Source organism: Chiloscyllium plagiosum, unplaced genomic scaffold, assembly GCF_037043375.1.
Source record: "Chiloscyllium plagiosum isolate Xiang-an unplaced genomic scaffold, Cpla_swu_hap1 HiC_scaffold_23, whole genome shotgun sequence".
Taxonomy (NCBI): domain Eukaryota; kingdom Metazoa; phylum Chordata; class Chondrichthyes; order Orectolobiformes; family Hemiscylliidae; genus Chiloscyllium; species Chiloscyllium plagiosum.
In genome coordinates, this window is record NW_028270161.1 from 17,036,906 (window position 1) to 17,050,463 (window position 13,558).

General features: G+C 41.0%; 1 protein-coding gene across 4 annotated transcripts in view; it reads left to right on the forward strand.

Moving 5' to 3' along the window:
• Positions 1-13,558, forward strand: part of lrguk (leucine-rich repeats and guanylate kinase domain containing) — a 159,666-nt gene that overhangs the window by 132,666 nt on the left and 13,442 nt on the right. For all 4 annotated transcript variants that reach the window (XM_087999385.1, XM_043713222.2, XM_087999384.1 and 1 more), the window contains exons 15-17: positions 1,688-1,807; positions 5,291-5,430; positions 12,362-12,450. In XM_087999385.1, the coding sequence (XP_087855511.1) occupies positions 1,688-1,807; positions 5,291-5,430; positions 12,362-12,450 (349 nt within the window). The remainder of the gene's footprint in view (positions 1-1,687; positions 1,808-5,290; positions 5,431-12,361; positions 12,451-13,558) is intronic.

Sequence of the window (13,558 nt, forward strand, 5' to 3'; positions counted from 1 at the left end):
ACTTTGGATGTTTGTTAAATATCCACCTGCAGGTGAAAATGAATGAAAGTTATAGCAACAGACAGATTTTGATGATGAATATTCTTATAGTGATATAGCTGTGATGCAGCTGGGAGTCTGTAAAGGTCTTTCTCGTGCGTGTCTCTGTTTGGCTTGTCCTAGGATGGCTGTGTTGGCCCAGTCGAAGTGGTGTCCTTACTTATCTGCACATTCTCCCCGTGTCTGCGTGGGTTTCCTCCGGGTGCTCCGGTTTCCTCCCACAGTCCAAAGATGTGCGGGTCAGGTGAATTGGCCATGCTAAAATTGCCCGTAGTGTTAGGTTAAAGGGGTAAATGTAGGGGTATGGGTGGGTTGCGCTTCGGCGGATTGGTGTGGACTTGTTGGGCCGAAGGGCCTGTTTCCACACTGTAAGTAATCTAATCTAAAACAACACAAAAAGACATGACCCTCTCTCACTAGTATCCTTACATAGAGATAAGGAAGGACACCGCTTTAACTGGGACAACACATCCATCATAGGACAAGCCAAACAGAGACACACACGAGAATACCTAGAAGCATGGCATTCCAACCGGAACTCTATCAACAAACACATTGACTTGGACCCCCTGAGAAAAATAACAGGAAATGACATCACCATAGGAAATGGCATCACCACAGGAAATAACATCACCAACCTAAGGAAACCCAAACGTATAAATAGAAAACAGGAAACAGCAGCAGTGCTTCGTCCAAGGGCTCACTGAAGATGTTACCTAGTATGATGATGAAATGTCTGAAAATGAACCTTCAAGCTCAGCGAGAAAACCTACATCCAGTTATTCCTTATATTGAATTGGTTTCATGACTTATTTAGCCAATAACTGTTTGGTTCATGAATCTGTGGAATTCTATACCCTAGAAAACAGTGGATGCTGAGATGTTGAGCAAATTTAAGAAGGAAATAGAGAGATTTTTAATTAGCAATGGGACTAAGGATTTATGGAGAACAGGCAGGAAAGTGGAGTTGAAGTTGAGATGAGTTCAGCCAAGATCCTGCTGAATAGTGGATCAGGCTCAAGGGGGTGAAATTGTCTATTCTTGCTCTTACTCATTATGTTCTTATATTCTAATTATGACTTATAATGCTAATATATTGCCTTTTCATAAATATATCATGCTTTCCACAACAATGGTTTTCCTCATTCTTGTGCTACTAAAACCAGAGATTTTGGGTTATACAAAGTACAGGCATTTGTTTTTCTTATTATAGTTTTATTCATAAGCCATCGACTCCAATAATACTGATTACTTGTTTCTCATGAATATATACTCAATCAAGTTCTCACTTCCATAAACATATAAGTATCACCTTTCCCTGGTTCCATTTGACCTCAGGCATCATTGCCAGACCCTACTAGATGATAATACTGCATTCATTTTTTTAAAGCTCTTCAGTTCCTCAATGTTGTCAGTTCAAAATATCTTTGGCATAGTTATTAAAATATACACATTATTTGTTTCAAACAATAGCATGTAACTTCTAAAGAAGAAATAAAAATAGACACATAACAGTGAGGAATATAACTTGGTAAACAGCTGAACACAATCACCTATGTCAAATTTCATTGCTTTAAATTCTGCTAGACCCCTCAAAGAGTTAAAGTAACTGTGTTTACACCTCTTTTTCTACTTCTTTTATGTGCAGATGACCTTATGCAGGCGTACTTGCAGCTGAGCCAGCTGCTCTGTGAGTACCTGAATCTCAATGATCAAAAAAGCGATGACAAAGACAAAGCTATGCATGGGGACAAATGGCAGGCACCTGGTGAGTGTGTGCTGGAATTTCAGAATGCTGATGGATAGGTGAGTTTTGCAGTAACGAATTGCTCATGTTGCATTTCTGTAGTTGCAATTTTCAATGACAGAAATGCAACATTGGGTCTGGGTGGGTTACTTTTTGGAGGGTCAGTGTGTACTTATTGGGCCAAAGGGCCTGTTTCCACATTATAAGGATTCTATGAACCCCTACAATGTGGAAGCAGCCCATTTGGCCCATCATGTCCACACCTACCCTTGAAAAGCATCCCACCCAGACCCTCTCTACCTACCCTATGCCTGTAACCCTGTACTTACTACAGCTAATCCACTTAACTTACATATCCCTGGATACAATGGACAATTTAGCATGCCAATCCACCTGACCTGCACATCTTTTGAGTGTGAGTGGAAATTGGAGCACCGTAGAGGAAACCCACACAGACATGGGGAGAATTTGTAAACTTCACAGACAATCACCTGAGGGTGGAACTCAATTATGCTTCCTCCAATAGATGTTCCTAACATTTGGTGCATGGGTCTTGCAGAGCTGATATGATATTGCTAAAGATAGTGTCAATCCAATTTATTGCCCTAAATGTTCCAGTATGTACAAAACAATGCAGGCTTCCTGTCATGCAATAATATACAAGCATTTTTTTGCCATAATATAGCCATTGTATGTAAGTATTCTGATCTCATGAAGGAAAGCTAGTTTTGTAGTTCTTTCTCCTCAACTCATAATTAAACAAATCTTTACAACATTAAAATATCCTTAACCTCTGCTATTCAACTTTAGCCCATGCATTGTTCTTTGCTCCAATAGCATAGAAATCATCACATTCCATTCAGTATTTGCTTGAATCTACTCCTACATCTCCCAGGGGCCTTAGGTCTCCAACAAAACTACTTACCCAGCTGTTATAGGGTCATGCAGCACAGAAACAGACCCTTCGGTCCAACCAGCCCATGCAAAACATAATCCCAAACTAAACTAGTTCCACCTGCCTGCTCCCGGCCCACATCGTTGAAACCTTTCCGATTCATGTTCTTATCCAAATGTCTTTTAAACATTTTAATTGTACCCACATCCATCACTTCCTCAGGAAGTTTATTCAATGCACAAACTACCCTCTGTGTAAACAATTTGCCCTTAATCTCTTTACTGAATCTCTCCCAGTCCTGAAATCCACCATTTTAGGGAAAGGCCAACTACCATTGACTGTATCTTTCCTCCTCATTATTTTGCAAACTTTTATAAGATCACCTCTCAACCTCCTACGCTCCAGTGAGAAAAGTCCCAGCCTATCCAGCCTTTCTTTATAACTCAATCCTTCCATACCTGGCAACATCCTGGTAAATCTCTCCCAAATGCCCTCCAGCTTAATAATATTTTTCCCATAATGGATAATCAGATCTGGACACAGTATTCCAGAAGAGGCCTCATCAATGTCCTGTGCAACTTCAACATGATTTCCCAACTCCTACACACAAAGGACTGAGCAATGAAGGCAAGCATGCCAAATGCTTTTTTAACCACCCTAGCTACACGTGACGCAAACTTCAAAGAATTGTGTACCTGAACCCCTAGTCCCTCTGCTCTACAATACTACCCAAGCCCTATCATTAATTCTGTAAGGGCTGCCCTTGTTTATTGTACCAAAATTGTTCGAAGATCCTACTTGTTACAGCATCAGCTTGTCATGCTGGTATTTTTCTTTTATCAACATCACTCTCTAGTGGGATAATTGATTTTGTTTCAATGATTTCATTTAATCATTTTGTTCTTTTGTCTTTATAGAAGTTTGTAGGGAGGGAAAGAAGATATTAGTTGGTAATAATAAAGATAAATAGAAAAGCATGATTGGAAACTGAAGTACATTTACAAAACTCTGGAAATGTTCAGCCAAGTCGATCAGTGTCTCAGGCTGGGATGGTGGTACATTGGTTAGCAGTGCTGCCTCACAGCTCCAGGGATCTGGGTTCAATTCCAGCTCTGGTTGGCTGTCTGTGGAGTTTGTATATTCTCCCTTGGGTTAGCCGTGGTAAATGTGGGATTATGGGGATAGGGTGGGTCTGGATATGATGCTGTCCAAAGGGTTGGCGCAGAATTGATGTGCCAAATGGCCTCTTTCCACACTGTAGAGATTCTGTCTTACAGAAAGTAAGTTGTACTTATAATACTGTTTGATTTCAGGCCAAAGTTACTTTTTCAAAATTTCTTTAAGATGTGGGTTTGCTGGCTTGTCCCTTGGACTGAGCGGCTTCCTTAGCCCTTTCAGAGGGCAGTTAAAAGTCAATCACATTGTTACAGATCTAGAGTCAAACGTAGGGTTGACTGGATAGGATGGCAAATTACTTACCATTAGTGAGCCAGATAGGTTTACCCATCAACTGATGGTTTCTTGGCACCATTACTGAGATTTGCTTTGTCAATTCCAGATTTGTATTAATTAAATCTAAATTCAGATTCCATCTGCTGCTGTGGTGGTATTTAATCTCATGTCCCAGGATGTTAGCCTTGGCCTCTAGATTGCTAGTGCAATAACATAACATTAAATTATCATTTCACTTCATAAATAGTAGTTAATATCCCCGCCTGTCACGCGGGGAACAAGATTCAATTCCCTGCCAGGAAGGAACCAAGTGTTTGGGGCGGCACGGTCGCACAATGATTAGCACTGCTGCCTCATAGCTCCACGGACCTGGGTTCGATTTCAGCCTCAAGCAACTGTCTGTGTGGAGTTTGCACATTCTCCCTGTGTCTGTGTGGGTTTCCTCTCACAATCCAAAGTTGTGCAGGTGTGGTGAATTGGATGTGCTAAATTGCCTATAGTGTTCAAGGATGTATAGATTAGGTGCATGAGTCAGGGGTAAATATACGGGAATGGGTCTGGGTGGGATACTCTTCGGAGGGTCGGTGTGGACTTGTTGGGCTGAAGGGCCTGTTTCCACACAGTAGGGATTCTAATTTTGAAATACTGGGCTGGATTTGTAATCCAGAGTTCAAGGGTCATTGATACTATTATTAGGGTCAAATCTTGTTCGAGCTGGTCATTTTGTAATGTTAGACATTTTCCTGTAACCTTCACCTTGAAATCCAGCAACCTTCATGACCATTTTAATTTTCTTCTGTACAGCCCCAAAGCAATCTTATTTATTTTTACCCTTTACAGCTGGTAGAATTCAAACCCATAATCTCTGAATTTTTACTTCAATACCATACCCATTACACAAACATACACTGTCAGCATATTAATCTTAGTGACAATCTTCATAGAGATTGCATCAATTTATGTATACAAGCTGATAAAAACCAACTCTGCCTGTTCATCACCACACTCAATTCCATGACCAGCAGACCATTTAATTGCTTTCCAGTATCCAGTTAAGGACAATCAGTGACTTTCTCCAATTACAGTTGTCAAATAGATGCCATTTTTTCTTGGAGTAGATGATTGATTTTAAAATCTAATATTTGATGTTTGAATAGATTTGTCAAAGAACATACCAAGTGACGTTAACCAGTCAAGCAGGAATAAGATTTCACCATCCAGTGGATTAATGGATTCCTCTACAAGGAACTACTCTTCCAGAATACAGGCTAGACTATCAGCAGAAAAAACAGTCTTGGTAGGATCAAATTAGGTATTTTACAAAGTGCATCCATAATTTCCTTTACAGCAGACAGGCTAACCAATTTTAGTCAAGGTGTGAATTGATTTAGTTTTGTTCATCATGACTCTGACCATTTCAGATGCTTTTAAATACAACCTGATATTCTGAAGTGTTTGGTTTGTATCTATCATACACACATGTTTTGAGAGAACAGCTATGCATTTTATGGTGTATTTTAAACAACATCAAGTGATATTTCTATTCAACTTCTCAATACTTTGATAGAATATGAACTCAGTGGTGAGATGGAATTTGAAACTTGAGAGCATTATTTAGTAGAGGCAAAAAACATTTTGCTTGCTATCTAGACAGGCAGTGAGAGTCCTGCATTCCCCTTTTTATGGGAAGTCCCACCAAATTATTTATCAGTTAAGCACTTAACTGGGCAGCAGCAAATATTCCCTGGGATCAAGGACCCCAAGAGATGGATATCCTTCCTACCAAGCGTTACTGGAGACCAGCAACCCTTCATTATTTGGCAGCACAACCAAGGAGGATCAAGGATTGGACTGCAGACACTCAGGTGTGGATGAGTGATAACAGGAGATGTTCAGCAGTGGGGTACAGAACGGCTGTCAATGCTCTGCCCGCACCTCTCCCAAAATCCCCACCACCACCCCCCTCCCACCCTCAAAGATGGTAAGTTAATGGGGTTCTCACCTGGCATGCACCTACCTGATTAAATGTCAGCATGCCATCACTAAACACACCATGGGGAAAGGCATGAACTTCTGCTCTTAAACAGGATCTTCTGCATTCCTTTCTCATTTAAGCTACCCACTAAATTCTTATGAAAATATCACAATCCTGGTTGATCTATTCTAATAATGGATTCAAGCTTGGGGTAGATTTTTTTTTACCAGGTGCAGATTCTGGGCAGCCAAGGTGAAGAGGACCCAGTAGGGCCACAAATAGCTGTTAAGAGAGTGCCTCAGGGCAGACTCATCAGAGACACTTTCAGTATATAACTATGCAACATCTGTAATAACCACGTCGCACTATATAATTTAAATTTACAATCATTCACAAAAAATCATTTATCATGACAAGCAGAATTCCCCTGAGGAAAACATTCCTTCCTGTTCCAGTGAAATTTTAAAAGTTTTCAATAAAAGTCATAAGCAAAATCAATATATGACAATCAATAAAAAATAATGTATTATATCTAGAACTTCATAGCTCACTGAACAGTCACTTCCCTCATGTCCTGTCTTGTTTTCCTATGTCCTATTGGAGCCATGTTAACACTGTCCTGTATGCTGACTCAGTTTAACAGCAGTGCAGGATATAATTCCTGCAGCTGAGCACTCTGAACCACTTAACCCATGGCCCTCTAGTAATTTTCTGAACCTCCTACATGTGTCTCATCAACTGATGGCAAGTCTCACACTTTTGTCATAGGGTGGGCAGTCTGGTGGCCACAACTCCAACCTAACTGGATTGTCAGTGTTGGATCATAGAATTTGGAATTTTGGGGCCTTTGTTTATTCAATTTAATTGGAAAGTTTCCTCTGCATTCTGAACCAGACCTGTTTTCTGTCATAAAATTACAAGCTGAGGCCCCAATATTGAGTTTAAAATAAAATATTTTTTATACATATTCAAATGCCACTTGTTGGTGCAAAACTTGAGTGTTGCTATAAAAAGAGCCATAATGTTAAAACTTTTCCTCTGCACTCATTAAGACAGAATCAAAAGATTACAAATTTAGTTCTTGCTGCTGCTGTTGCTATGCAGTAGTATTCTCCACTAACACAAAGCTGCTATCAAAGTGAAACCAATTCTGCCTGCCACACAAATGGATAATTTATTTGAATTTCAATGTCACTGTGTTGCCAGGCATGTTTGTTGCATGTCCCATTAATGATGAATTATATCAAACACATGTCCTTTGTTGTTCATAACAGGCAGAGAATGCATTGTATTTGGCCATCCACCCTATTTTTTGCTTTGATTCTGTGAGGAACCTTGAATCATTTTTCTTTTTGTGTTAAATGCATTTTATAAGTTGTTGTTGTTTACTTGGTTGTGATGGTGTTAATATGCTCCACAGCACATTAAAATCTAATTAACATAGTTAAAATAGTAAAATAACATGGATACGTGACTAGTAAATATCCTGTTGCTATTAAGCTTCCTAATCACGTTGCAAACTGTGATCTTTCACAGTTAGGTGTCCTGATTTATATTTTTCTTTAACATCAGGATTTAAATTCAATGGCTTTTAATTCAACATAATAGATTTGGAGCACCATTAAATCTTTTGTAAGCTTTCCAAGCCCTCTTCCTACCTACATTTGTACCTCACTTGTATTGGCTTCATCCGTTCAATGGTAATAATAGCAAAAACAACAAATTTATACAGTCCATTCAATAACAATAACTTGTATTTATATAGAATTTTTGACACAATGAACATTCCATAGCATTTCACAGCAATCTTATAAACACAATATGACACCAAGCCACAGAAGGAGATGTTAGGTCAGTGACAAAAGCTCAGTAAAAGAGGCCGGTCTTAAGGAACACATCAAGGCCAGAAAGTGAAATAAAGAGGCAAAGAGGTGTCGGGAGAGAATTCCAGAGCATAACACCTTGGGGGCTGATCCAGAGGAGCCTGGTTGAATAATGTGTCCATAATCACTGAAGGCAGTTAATAAAATACACAGCATCCTAGCCTTTGTAAATAGGGTATAGAGTACAAGAAAGTTTTGTTGAACATGTCTTACTGTGAGTCCAATTCAGGGCACAATATAGGAAATGTGAAAGCATTGGAGAGAGTTTAGGAGAGATTCACGAAAATGATGCAAAGAGCAAGACATTTCAGTTGTGAACATAGATTGGACTGTGATTGGGACTGCTTCCCTTGGAGAGGAGAAGGTGGATATTTGTTGGAGGTATTTAAAATGATTAGGGTTCTGTACAGTGTGGAAGGGAACAAACTTCCCATTTGTGGAAGTTCAACAACTTGAGGAGATGGTTATAATTGCGAAAACAAGCAATGGAGACAAAATGAGAATCATTTTCATGCAGAAACTGTCTATGATTTGGAATACACTGCCTGATAGTGTGGTGGAAATTTGGTCTGCAGCAGTTGATAAGAGAACCAACAAGAGGAAAAAGCATATTTGACCTTCTCCTCATGAATTGCAGATGCATCTGCCCATGAGAGTATTGGTAAGACACACTGCACAGTGGAGATGAAGTCAGAATTCACACAATAACAAATTATAGTCCAACAGGTTTATTTAATATCATAAGCTTTTGGAATGCTGCTCCTTCATCAGGTGAAGTCCACACCTATGGAGATGAAGTATGTCTTCACATTAAGAATCCCCTTGTCATGCTGTGTGGCAGTGCTAAATGGGATGGGCTTCAGACAGATTTAACAACTCAAGTCTGGGTATCCACGATGTGCTCTGGGGCATCAGTAGCAGTAGAATCATAGTCCAACACAATCTTCAACCTCATCACACAGCTTATCTACCACTTTACCATTATCATCAAGCCTCGGATCAATGCTAGTTCAATGAACCAGGCATGCCAGTAGCAGCACCAAGCGTACCTAAAACTGGGGTCTCGACCTGGTGAAGCTACAAAAACAGCACAACATGAATGCAAAACAGCATAAGCAATAAGTGACAGAAAGAGCTAAGCAATTCCACAAATGATGGATGAGATCTAACCTCTATAGTCCTGCCACATCTAGTTGTGAGTGATGATGGACAATTGAACAACTCACTGCAGGAGGAGATGCCACAAATATCCCCATTCTCAATAACATGGGATCTCAACATATCAATGCAAAAGGTAAGTTTGAAGAATTTGCAACACTTTTCAGCCAGAAGTGCCCAGTAGATGATCCATTTCCAGCCTCCTCCAGATGTCCTCAGCATCACAATCAATTTTATTCACTTCAAGTGATATTGAGAAACATGACGGAGGCATTGCATGCTGCAAAGGCAATGGGCCTTAATAGCATTTTGGCAATGTCCTAAAGATTTAAGCTCCAGAGCTTGCGATATTCCGAGCAAAGCTATTCCAGTACAGTTGCAACACTGGCAACTACCCAACAATGTGGAAACTTGCCCAAGTGTGTCCTGTAAACAAAAAACAGATCCAACCTGACTAATTACCATCCCATCAGTCCATCTTAATCATCAGCAAAGTGAAGGAAAACATCATTGACAGTGAAATCAAGCAGCACTTGCTTAGCAGTAACCAGTTCACTGACTCTCAATTTGGATTCCACTAGACCACAGTTGCTGACCTCATAATAGCCTTAATTCAAAGATGGACAGAAGAGTTGAATTCCAGAAATGCACTGAAAGTGACTGTCCTTGGTATCAAGGCTATATTTGGATGTGTGTGGCATTGAGAAGTCCTAGCAAAACTGGAGTCAGTGGGACTCAGAGGGAAATTCTTTTCTGGTTAGAGTCATACCTAGCACATGGCTCTATGCATGGGAAATCATGTCACAAAAACTTGATTGAGTTTTTGAAGAAGTCACAAAGAGGATTAATGAGGGCAGAATGGTGGATGTAATCTATATGGACTTCAGTAAGGTGTTCAACAAGGTTCCCCATGGGAGACTGGTTAGCAAGGTTAGATCTCATGGAATACAGGGAGAACTAGCCATTTGGATAAAGAACTGGCTTGAAGGTAGAAGACAGAGGGTAGTGATGGAAGGTTGTTTTTAAGATTGGAGGCCTGTGACCAGTGGAGTGCCACAAGGATTGATGCTGGGTCCACTACTTTTCATCATTTATATAAATTATTTGGATGTGAGCATAAGAGGTATAGTTCGTAAGTTTGCTGATGACCCCAAAATTGGATGTGTAGTGGACAGAGAAGAAGGTCACCTTAAATTACAATGGGTTCTTTATCAGATGGGCCAATGGGCTGAGAAGTGGCAGATGGAGTATAATTTAGATAAATACAAGGTGCTGGATTTTGGGAAAGCAAATCTTAGCAGGACTTATACACTTAATGGTAAGGTCCTAGGGAATGTTGCTGAACAAAGAGACCTTAGAGTGCAGGTTCATAGCTCCTTGAAAGTGGAGTCACAGGTAGATAGGATAGTGAAGAAGGCGTTTGGTATGCTTTCCTTTATTGGTCAGAGTATTGAGTACAGGAGTTGGGAGGTCATGTTGCGGCTGTACAGGACATTGGTTAGGCCACTTTTAGAATATTGTGTGCAATTCTGGCCTCCTTTCTATCGGAAAGATGTTGTGAAACTTGAAAGGGTTAAGAAAGGATTTACAAGGATGTTGCCAGGCTTGGAGGATTTGAGCTACAGGAAGAGGCTCAATAGAGTAGGGGTGTTTTCCTTGGAGCCTCGGAAGCTGAGGGGTGACCTTATAGAGGTTTATAAAATCATAAGGCTCATTGATAGGATAAATAGACAAAGTCTTTTCCCTAGGGTGGGAGAATCCAGAACTAGACGGCATAAGTTTAGGGTGAGAGGGGAAAGATATAAAAGAGACCTAAGGGACAACTTTTTCACGCAAAGGGTGATGCGAGGATGGGATGAGCTGCCAGAGAAAGTGGTGGATGCTGGTACATTTGCAGCATTAAAAAGGCATCTGGATGAGTATATGAATAGGAAGGGTTTGGAGGGATATGGGCCAAGTGCTGGCAGGTGGGACTAGACTAGGTTAAGATATTCGGTCAGCATGGACGAGTTGGACCAAAGGGTCTGTTTCTGTGCTGAACATCTATATGACTGCGCCTGTGGGGACCCAGCATCAGTATGGTTAGATATTAAGGCTTCCCAGGCAAAGTGTCCTCTTATTAGTTTGTTATTTTAGACAAAATGAGGACAGTTGAGGAATATTGCTATAATCCAATAATTATTAATACTGTCAAAGCATGGAAGTCAATGCAGTAGAGTGAGGGTAATATGTCTAAAACATCTTTTCTTACCCCAATAGTTGGGGAGTCTTAGGGGAATACCTGGATCCCTTATACATCACGGCCTGTCGATCCTTTTCCAGCATTCTGGAAGCTTCCATAACTCTCTGCTTGTCCCTTTATCACTGGAAACGCAACAAGACTGGGCGGGGGCGCCGGTCCATGCTGGACCGGCATACCGCAATCCAGTAAACTCTGTCGACCATCACCTGGCCCACCTCAGCATGCCAACCAAGAAATTGCAGCAGCCACTCTTCAAAAAAAAACTTGCTGACTGCTCACCTTCCACTCCCTCCAGCAGCCCAACAACATGGATATTCTATCTCCTACCTCTATTTTTGAGGTCACCGACCTGTTTCGTTAAGGCCCAGACCTGTTTCTCGAGGGCTTGGATCCACTCCGTCGAGTACTTGAACACGGTCTCCGATGTTGCAATCCGCCACTCAACCTCTTTCATCTTCTTTCTGAGCCCTTCAAGCTCCTGCTCATGCTCATGCAGCATGGCCGAAATTGGCTCCAGCCGAGTTCGATACTCCCTGATCGATGCCTCGATCATCTCCCAGAGCTTCGCGAATTGTACAGCTATGGTCTGTTAGGTCGGTGATTCCATCGCATTGGAGAGGAAGCTGCAGCTGTGGTTGCATTCATAGTTGTGGGCTTGCCTGATGTCATCGGCGAATGTCCTGTGTATTGGGACTTAGTTAAGCCTAAGTCATCCTCACTTACCTAAACAAGATTTAAACAGTTCCACAAGTGTTTAACAGCAATTTTTTTCCAAAAACATTTAAGTTGGAGGGGGGAAGCAAAAACGCCACTCCGCCTGGGTTGGGGTGCAGAGCTCAGGAAGGCAGACCTTTCAGTTCGCCGCCATCTTGCATCCCCCAGAAATGCTTTTTTAATCTATTGTTTATAAGATCTAGTGTTTTTTTTGCTTTGTTTAGATATATTTCACAATGTTCTGTTTGTTGTTTAGGAACAATATTCTTTGGAACAACGCCAGAAGATGGCACGGGAAGCTGTGAAGGGAAAAGCTCCAGGTCCATACAACTACCTGTTCAGAAGGTGATTAGCCTTGAATTCCTCTGATTCATGAGATTCAGTTCAGTGTGTTGACCAAACTTTAGCTCTCCAATGTGACATTGTTATGTTCCTAGCTGAGAGTCTCAGACAAGTATTAGTTTCACCGGGCATAATTAGAACTATTACTAATTAATATATCTATATTCTATTGCAATAACTCTGCCATCAGTGATATGATGCTGAATAAGGGTCACTGGACCTGAAATGCTAACTCTGATTTCTCTTCACATGCTGCCAGACCTGCTGAGTTTCTCCAACAATTTCTATTTTTGTTTCCGATTTCCAGCATCCACAATTCTTTTAAAAACTGAAAGAACTGCAAATGCTGTAAATCAGATTTAAAAACCCAGAAGTTATTGAAAAAATTCAGCAGGTCTGGCAGCATCTGTGAAGAAAAATCAACGTTAACGTTTTGGGTCCAGTGACCCTTCCTCAGAACTATGCTGCTTTTAAAACTTAAAACATTTTCTGGCCAGTGCCATCTTTAGTTCAGTCTCTCATGCCAGACCCTGTCAAAAGCCTTACTGAATTCTATCTAAGCCACATCCACTCCACTGCCCTCATCTACATATCTAGTCATTTCCTCAAAAAATGCAGTCAAACTGGTGGACAAGTGAGTTACTTATCCCACTTTCCTCAGTTCTAGTGCAAGTGTCCCTAAAACCAGAATAAACTTCTCCTACACTGGTCTTTGAGTGACACATTCTCTAATCTTATTTGCCCTGTACCAGACTGCACAGGGCTCAGTTTGTTACCACCATTCTACCCTGGATTGTTTTCCCAAGGTGGCACTGGGCAGGAAGGCTTACCTATCTGCAACTGATGGGTAACCAATAAGTATGTGAAAAGGGTCGAGACTGTGGTGCTGGAAAAGCACAGCAGGTCAGGCAGCATCCAAGGAGCAGGAGAACCCCTGATGAAGGGCTTATGCCCGAAACGTCAATTCTCCTGCTCCTCGGTTGCTGCCTGATCTGCTGGGCTTTTCCAGCACCACACTCTCGACTCTGATCTCCAGCATCTGCAGTCCTCATTTTCTCCAAAGTATGTGACAAGCCAATTAAGACCAATTAACAGTAAACTTACAATTGAC